Source organism: Passer montanus, unplaced genomic scaffold, assembly GCF_014805655.1.
Source record: "Passer montanus isolate IOZ18808 unplaced genomic scaffold, ASM1480565v1 scaffold328, whole genome shotgun sequence".
Lineage (NCBI taxonomy): Eukaryota > Metazoa > Chordata > Aves > Passeriformes > Passeridae > Passer > Passer montanus.
Window position 1 is genome coordinate 1 of NW_024368019.1, and position 8,793 is coordinate 8,793.

Genomic DNA, 8,793 nt, shown 5'->3' on the forward strand with positions numbered 1-8,793 from the left:
GTCCCCACTGTGTCCCCATGGGTTCCCATAGGTTCCCACCACCTGTGGGACCCCTCCCGTGCTGTCCCCAGTGTCACTGACCGGCGAAGAGCAGGGTGAAGATGACCAGCAGCTGGGAGGGGATGTGTCCCACCATGTCCCGCTGTGTCCCACCATGTCCCCCCATGTCCCATCATGTCCCACCGTGTCCCACCATGTCCCCACTGTGTCCCCATGGGTCCCCATGGGTTCCCATGGGTTCCCATCACTCCCATGGTGTCCCCTCTCCCCGTGACTGACCGGCGAAGAGCAGGGTGAAGATGACCAGCAGCTGGGAGGGCATGTGTCACACCATGTCCCACCGTGTCCCACCATGTCCCACTGTGTCCCCATGGGTTCCCATGGGTTCCTGTCACCTGTGGGACCCCTCCCACGCTGTCCCCTGTCCCCTGTCCGTGTCACTGACCGGCGAAGAGCAGGGTGAAGATGACCAGCAGCTGGTAGGCGGCGTGGCCCAGGATGTTGCGCAGCATGGTGCCCGACACCAGCGGGTGGTCGCGCCCGTAGGGCCGGCGCAGCAGCAGCGCCTCCGTGGGCGGCTCCGTGGCCAGCGCCAGCGACGCCAGCGTGTCCATGATCAGGTTCACCCAGAGCATCTGCACCGCCTTCAGCGGAGAGTCCTGCGCAGGTGAGATCAGGTGGGTACAGGTGTGCACAGGTGGCCTCAGAGGAATGGGACAGGTGGGGACAAGTGAACTCAGGTGGGCACAGGCCAGAGTGGCCAAGGTGTCCATGATCAGGTTCACCCAGAGCATCTGCACCGCCTTCAGCGGAGAGTCCTGCGCAGGCGAGATCAGGTGGGTACAGGTGTGCACAGGTGGCCTCAGAGGAATGGGACAGGTGGGGACAAGTGAACTCAGGTGGGCACAGGCCAGAGTGGCCAAGGTGTCCATGATCAGGTTCACCCAGAGCATCTGCACCGCCTTCAGCGGAGAGTCCTGCGCAGGCGGGCTCAGGTGAGCTCAGGTGGGTGCAGGTGAGCTCAGGTGGGCTCAGGTGAGCTCAGGTGGGCACAGGTGGCTCAGAGGAATGGGACAGGTGGGGACAGAGAGATGGGACAGCTGGGCACAGGGGGACTGTGTGACTCAGACCCAGGTGACCCCACCTGCCCAGGTGACCCCTCACCTGTGTGAGGCAGGTACCAGTGACAGCCACGATGACGGCCACCATCCTACCCAGCTAAATCCCACCTGTCCCCGTGTCCCACCTGGCCAGGTGACCCCACCCCGTGTCCCACCTGGCCAGGTGAGCTCACCTGGGTGATGCAGGCCCCGGTGAAGGCCACGATGACGGCCACCACGTTGACGGTGAGCTGGAACTGCAGGAACTTGGCGATGCTGTCGTAGACGTTGCGGCCCCACATGACGGCCTTGACGATGCTCGAGAAGTTGTCGTCCGTCAGGATGATGTCCGAGGCCTCCTTGGCCACGTCCGTGCCCGCGATGCCCTTGGGGACACGCGCAGGTGGCCACAGGTGACACACAGGTGACACCAAGGTGGCCACAGGGATGAGAAACCCCCTGGTAGATCCCCAAAGTGACACCAAGGTGACCCCCAGGTGACCACGGCAGGGCCCCAAGGTGACCCCAGGGATGGGGAGGGGATCCCCATTTTGGGAGAGGGTCCCAATTTGGGGAGGGGTCCCAATTTCGGGGCGAGTCTCGGGTCCCATTTTAGGAAGGGGTTCTGGGAGTCCCAGTTTGGGGAGGGTTCTCAAGGGTACCATTTTGGGCAGGGGTCTCATTTTGGGGAGGGGTCACGATATTTGGGGAGGGGGTCTCCAGAATCCCATTTTGAGGAGGAGTTCTGGGGGTCCCAATCCAGGAGGGTTCCTGAGGGTCCCATTTTAGGGAGGGGTCCCATGGGACCCATTTTGGGGAGGGGTCCAATTTTGGAGAGGGGTCCCATTTCAGTGAGGGGTCCTGCTATTTGGGGAGGGGTCCCGCTATTTGGGGAGGGGTCCCGCTGTCTGGGAAGGGGTCCCATGGGATCCATTGTGGGGAGGGGTCCAATTTTGGGGAGGGGTCCCATTTCAGTGAGGGTTCCTGCTACCTGGGGAGGGCTCCCACTATCTGAGGAGGGGTCCCGCTATTTGGGGAGGGGTCCCGCTATTTGGGGAGGGGTCCCGCTGTCTGGGGAGGGGTCCCGCTATTTGGGGAGGGGTCCCGCTGTCTGGGGAGGGGTCCCGCTATTTGGGGAGGGGGCGTTACCATGGCGAACCCCACGTCGGCCTTTTTGAGGCACCTGGGTGATGCAGGCCCCGGTGAAGGCCACGATGACGGCCACCACGTTGACGGTGAGCTGGAACTGCAGGAACTTGGCGATGCTGTCGTAGACGTTGCGGCCCCACATGACGGCCTTGACGATGCTCGAGAAGTTGTCGTCCGTCAGGATGATGTCCGAGGCCTCCTTGGCCACGTCCGTGCCCGCGATGCCCTTGGGGACACACGCAGGTGACACCCAGGTGACACCAAGGTGGCCACAGGGATGAGAAATCCCAAGGTGAGGTGACCCCAAGGTGACACCAAGGTGACCACAGGCATGAGGAACCCCATGGTAGATCCACAAGGTGACACCAAGGTGATGCCCAGGTGACTCCCAGGTGACATCCGGGTAACCCCAAGGTGGCCACAGGGATGGGGAAACCCCCGGTAGATCCCCAAGGTGACACCAAGGTGACACCCAGGTGGGTGAGGGGATGTCGGAGGCCTCCTTGGCCACGTCCGTGCCCGCGATGCCCTTGGGGACACGGGCAGGTGACACCAAGGTGACACCAAGGTGGCCACAGGGATGAGAAACCCCCTGGTAGATCCCCAAGGTGACCCCAAGGTGACACCAAGGTGACAGCGTTACCATGGCGAACCCCACGTCGGCCTTCTTGAGGGCGGGGCCGTCGTTGGTGCCATCGCCGGTGACAGCCACGACCTGGCGCTGGTCCCCGATGGTGCTGTCGATGATCCCTGGGCAGGGGGGCACGGGTGAGACCCCCGGGACCCCCCCGGACCCCCCTGAGACCCCCCGGGACCCCTCCCCACGTTCCCACCTTTCACCAGGGTGTGTTTGTCGGTGGGCGACGACCGCGCCAGGACCCTCAGCTTGGGCCACACCTTGTCCAGGCGCTCCTGCTCCACCTGGGGGGGGAGACCCTCAGGGACCCCCCCGGGACACCCAGGGACCCCCCCGGGGACACCCCGGGACCCCTGGGGACACCCCCTGGGAACACCCCGAGACTCACAAGGACCCCCCGAGACTCCCAGGGACCCCCTGAGACCCCCCAGGGACCCCTCAGGGACCCCCTGAGACCCCCAGGGACAGCCCGGGATCCTCAGGGACCCCCCAGGGACACCCTGAGACCCCCAGGGACCCCCAGGAACCCCCCTGGGGACACCCCGGGACCCCTGGGGACACCCCCTGGGAACACCCCGAGACTCACAAGGACCCCCCGAGACTCCCAGGGACCCCCTGAGACCCCCCAGGGACCCCTCAGGGTCACCTGAACCCCCCCAGCACATCCCCGCACACCTGGGCCAGGTGATCCTGCTCCACCTGGGGGGGGTGAGACCCCCAGGAACCCCCCAGAGACCCCCCAGTCCCTGTCCCAGTGTCCCCAGTCCCCCTCCCAGTGTCCCCAATCCCTGTCCCAGTGTCCCCAGTGCCATTCCCAGTGTCCCCAGTGCCATTCCCAGTGCTCCCAGTGCTCCCAGTGCCATTCCCAGTGCTCCCAGTGCTCCCAGTGCACCTCTCCGCGGTCGTTGCGGATGCGCCGGTTGAAGTCCTTCCCCTCCAGGCACAGCCAGTGTCCCCCAGTGTCCCCAGTGCCATTCCCAGTGTCCCCAGTCCCATTCCCAGTGTCCCCAGTGCCATTCCCAGTGCTCCCAGTGCTCCCAGTGCACCTCGCCGCGGTCGTTGCGGATGCGCCGGTTGAAGTCCTTCCCCTCCAGGCACAGCCAGTCGCCGCCGCCGCCCGCGGGGAGGATCCCGCACTTGGCGGCGATGGCGCGCGCCGTGTCCAGGTTGTCGCCGGTCACCATCCGCACCGTGATCCCCGCGCGCTGGCACTTCCGGATGGCCTCGGGCACCTGCCACACGCACCTGTCCCCGTCCTGCCCCCGGTGTCCCCCGGGTGTCCCCGTCCTGTCCCCGGTGTCCCCGCAGTGCCACCGTCCTGCCCCCGGTGTCCCCCGTGTATCCCCGTCCTGTCCCCGGTGTCCCCGCAGTGCCACCGTCCTGCCCCCGGTGTCCCCCGACCGCACGGGGTCCCCGATGTCCCCGTGTCCCCGATGTCCCCCCCGTGTCCCCGTGTCCCCCCGCCCACCTCGGGCCGCACGGGGTCCTCGATGCCCACGATGGCGATGCAGGTGAGCTCCCCGACCACGGCGGCCTCGTCGTCCCAGGGGGGCTCGGGCCGGGCGGGGAAATCGCGGAAGGCGAGGGCGAGGGTCCGCAGCCCCCCCGCCGCCATCGGCTCCACCACGCGCCGCAGCAGCTCCTCCCGCTCCGGGCCCCCCAGCGCCCGCGGGCAGCCCCCCGCGTCCAGCATCGAGCTGCACCTGGGCACAGGTGAGGCAGGGGTCAGGGGAGGGGGCTATGGGACCCCCCACCCCACCCCGCGTCCAGCATGGAGCTGCACCTGGGCACAGGTGAGGCAGGGGTCAGGGGAGGGGGCTATGGGACCCCCCCCATGTCCAGCATCGAGGTACACCTAGGGACAGGTGAGGCAGGGGAGGGGCCTATGGGGGGTCAGGGGAGGGGGTTATGGGACCCCCCACCCTGCATCCAGCATGGAGGTGCACCTGGGGGGACAGGTGAGGCAGGGGAGGGGGCTCAGGGGAGTCCCCCTGGGTCTAGGATGGAGCTAGTCCCCCTCGGGCCAGTGCTCATGGCCCTGCCTGCCCAGGTGTGTGCCCAGGTGTGCCCAGGTGTGTGCCCAGGTGTGTGCCCCCCTCACCTGCGCAGCACCATCTCGGAGGCGCCCTTGCAGAGCAGCCGGTACCCATGGCCCTGCCTGCCCAGGTGTGTCCCCAGGTGTCCCCAGGTGTGTCAGGTGTGTGCCCCCAGGTGTGCCAGGTGTGTGCCCAGGTGTGCCCAGGTGTGTCAGGTGTGTCCCCAGGTGTGTCAGGTGTGCCCCCAGGTGTGCCCAGGTGTGTGCCCCCTCACCTGCGCAGCACCATCTCGGAGGCGCCCTTGCACGGCAGCCGGTACCCATGGCCCTGCCTGCCCAGGTGTGTCCCCAGGTGTGCCCAGCTGCCCCCAGGTGTGCCCAGGTGTGTGCCCAGGTGCCCCTCACCTGCGCAGCACCATCTCGGAGGCGCCCTTGCAGAGCAGCCGGTACCCATGGCCCTGCCTGCCCAGGTGTGTCCCCAGGTGTGCCCAGCTGCCCCCAGGTGTGCCCAGGTGTGTGCCCAGGTGCCCCTCACCTGCGCAGCACCATCTCGGAGGCGCCCTTGCAGAGCAGCCGGTACCCATGGCCCTGCCTGCCCAGGTGTGTCCCCAGGTGTGCCCAGCTGCCCCCAGGTGTGCCCAGGTGTGTGCCCAGGTGCCCCTCACCTGCGCAGCACCATCTCGGAGGCGCCCTTGCAGAGCAGCCGGTACCCATGGCCCTGCCTGCCCAGGTGTGTCCCCAGGTGTGCCCAGCTGCCCCCAGGTGTGCCCAGGTGTGTGCCCAGGTGCCCCTCACCTGCGCAGCACCATCTCGGAGGCGCCCTTGCAGAGCAGCCGGTACCCATGGCCCTGCCTGCCCAGGTGTGTGCCCACCTGTGCCCAGGTGTGTCAGGTGTGTGCCCAGGTGTGTGCCCAGGTGTGTGCCCAGGTGTCCCCAGCTGTGTCAGGTGTGTGCCCAGGTGTGCCCAGCTGCCCCCAGGTGTCCCCAGGTGTGCCCAGGTGCCCCCAGGTGCCCCTCACCTGCGCAGCACCATCTCGGAGGCGCCCTTGCAGAGCAGCCGGTACCCATGGCCCTGCCTGCCCAGGGGTGTCCCCAGGTGTGCCCAGGTGCCCCCAGGTGCCCCTCACCTGCGCAGCACCATCTCGGAGGCGCCCTTGCAGAGCAGCCGGTACCCCCCGCCCGGCCGGCGCGTCACCGTGCTCATGGATTTGCGCTCCGAGTTGAAGGTGAACACCTTGACCAGGTGCTCCTCGGGCACCTGCGCCCGCTCGGCCTCGGGGTCGCGGCCCAGCGCCAGCGCCAGCCCCAGCAGGGCACACTCCGTCTTGTTGCCCACGTGGCGGGGCAGCGCCCCGGGGGCCTCGGGGGGCTGCGCAACGGGGTGGGGGGCAGTAAAGGGACGGGGCAGGGGTGGCCCCCAGATCTCCCCAAACCTGCCCCAAATCCCCCCCAGACCCCTCCCAGTGGCTCCCAGTGCCCTGACCAGGATCTTGCTGGTGTAGGCGCTGTTGATGGCGATGGCCTGGGCCAGCAGCTCCAGCGTGGGGGGCGGCAGCGCGGCGGCCGCCGGGGGGGCGCTGAAGTGGGACCCCCCCACGAAGGCCTGCACCACCGTCATGCGGTTGGTGGTCAGCGTGCCCGTCTTGTCCGAGCAGATGGCCGTGGCGTTGCCCATGGTCTCGCAGGCGTCCAGGTGCCGCACCAGGTTGTTGTCCTTCATCATTTTCCATGTCCTCACCTTGTGTCCCTGTCACCCCCTGTGCCCTTGTCCCCCCCGTATCCTTGTCCCCCGTGTCCTTGTCCTCACCCTGTGTCCTTGTCCCCCCATGTCCTTATCCCCCGTGTCCTTGTCCCCCCCCTGCCATGTCCTCACCCTGTGTCCTTGTCCCCCACCATGTCCTTGTCCCCCCACTGTCCTTGTCCCCCCGTGTCCTTGTCCCCCCACTGTCCTTGTCCCCACCCTGTGCCCGATGTCCCCTCCCTCAGGACATGTCCCCAACCCTTTGTCCCCTCCTTTGGGGACCCCCAACCCCCCGATCTGCACTTGGGTCACTTTGCCCTGCAGGACTGATTTGTCCTTCCTGGGGACACCTCGGGGACATGTCCCCACCTTTGGTGTTGTTCAGCCACCCCTCAGGACACGTCCCCAGTGTCCCCAGTCCCCTGCCACACCATTTGGGGACCCCGATCTGCACACTCAGTTTGACCTGGGGCACTGATTTGTCCTTGGGGCCACCTCGGGGCTGTGCCCCCAAGCTGCCCGCAGTGTCCCCAGCCTGCCCGCAGTGTCCCCACCCCTCAGGACATGTCCCCAGCCCCTGTCCCTCCTCCGGGGACCCCAGCCCCACCTGCCTTCCTAGCAAGTATTAAAATGAATATTGTACGTGTATGTTAGAAAGTTATGCTGTATTAATTTTCCTAAATATAGTTTTAGGTTACAACACAATGTTAAAATAGAAACGATGCAATGCAAGATATTTGTTTCAGAAAGAACTCCAGGTAGGAGCCACAGGACACCTGAATCTTTCAGAGAAAGGGAATTTATCGCTCCCTTTTCAGCAGAAAATTCACTTCTTCCCACCTCGCTCAGGACTGAGAGGAAGAAGCTGACAGTGACCAGGCAGAATCCTGTGTTTGAATGGAATTTATGCATCACTATGAGCTGTATGAATATGCAACAGGCGACTGTTTTTAAGGGTTAATTCTCTGTTAACTGGGTCCTTTTTCGGGCTTATTTTACCCAGAAAAGGTACCCGGAGGTCCATAACTCTTTGTTTTTATTGTCTCATATTGTCCTAATCTCATATTAGGACATCTCACATTTTATTGTCTCATATTGTCCTAAATGTACAAATTTCATTATTCTAATTATATTATTATTATTTTATAACTATTTTATCACTATTAAACATTTAAAATTTCAAAGCCAAGTGGCCGGGGGTTTCCACCCCGGCGCCCCTCACCCGAGAGCAGCAGCGGGTCCTGCTCCGGGGACTTGCGCACGTGGTCGCTCTCCCCGGTCAGGGCGCTCTCGTCGATCTTGAGGTCGTTGCCCTGGATCAGGACCCCGTCGGCCGGCAGGAGGTCACCTGCCAGGGGACAGGGCCACCGCGGTGTCACCGGGGAGCTGGGGGGTGTCCTGGGGTGTCCCCAGAACAGGCGTCAGGGCTGCGTCACCACAGTGCCACCAGAGCTTTGTGGTGTGTCCTGGTGTGACCAGGGACCTTGTGGCGTGTCATGGAGTGACCATGATGTCCCCTAGGGTGTCCCCAGGCCATGTGTTGAGGCTGTGTCACCACGGTGTGACCAGGGACTTGTGGTGTGTCCTGGTGTCGACCAGGGACCTTGTGGCGTGTCATGGAGTGACCATGATGTCCCCTGGGGTGTCCCCAGATCAGGTGTTGGAGCTGTGTCACCACGGTGTGACCAGGACCTTGTGGTGTGTCCTGGTGTCCCCTGGGGTGTCCCCAGATCAGATGTTGGAGCTGTGTCACCACGGTGTGACCAGGACCTTGTGGTGTGTCCTGGTGTCCCCTGGGGTGTCCCCAGACCAGGTGTTGGGGCTGTGTCAACACTGTGTGACCAGTGGTATGGGTGTGGTATTGGGGTGGGGACAGGAGATGGGGACACTGGAATGGGGACACTGGTATGGGGACAGGGGATGGCATTGGGATGGGGACACAGGGGATGGCATTGGGATGGGGACAGGGGATGGGGACAGGGGATGAGGACACAGGATGGGGACACAGGATGGATTTGGGGTGGGGACAGGGGACAGACCCGGCAGCTGAGACGAGCACAGGAGACCCCACCAAGATGTCACCACGAGACCCCAACCACAACCCCACACCCCACAACCCGACAGAGGGGTC

General features: G+C 64.8%; 1 protein-coding gene across 1 annotated transcript in view; it reads right to left on the reverse strand.

The window, feature by feature from the left end:
• Window positions 1–425: 425 nt before the first annotated feature.
• LOC120505131 (plasma membrane calcium-transporting ATPase 3-like) overlaps window positions 426–8,793 on the reverse strand; it is a 13,600-nt gene continuing 5,232 nt past the window's right edge. The window contains exons 5-13 of the mRNA XM_039715370.1: window positions 7,829–8,010; window positions 6,405–6,668; window positions 6,049–6,290; window positions 4,355–4,589; window positions 3,933–4,118; window positions 3,083–3,170; window positions 2,893–2,999; window positions 2,284–2,475; window positions 426–659 (exon numbers count right to left, since the gene is read on the reverse strand). Coding sequence (XP_039571304.1) covers window positions 438–659; window positions 2,284–2,475; window positions 2,893–2,999; window positions 3,083–3,170; window positions 3,933–4,118; window positions 4,355–4,589; window positions 6,049–6,290; window positions 6,405–6,668; window positions 7,829–8,010 — 1,718 coding nt within the window. The 3' untranslated portion in view covers window positions 426–437. The remainder of the gene's footprint in view (window positions 660–2,283; window positions 2,476–2,892; window positions 3,000–3,082; window positions 3,171–3,932; window positions 4,119–4,354; window positions 4,590–6,048; window positions 6,291–6,404; window positions 6,669–7,828; window positions 8,011–8,793) is intronic.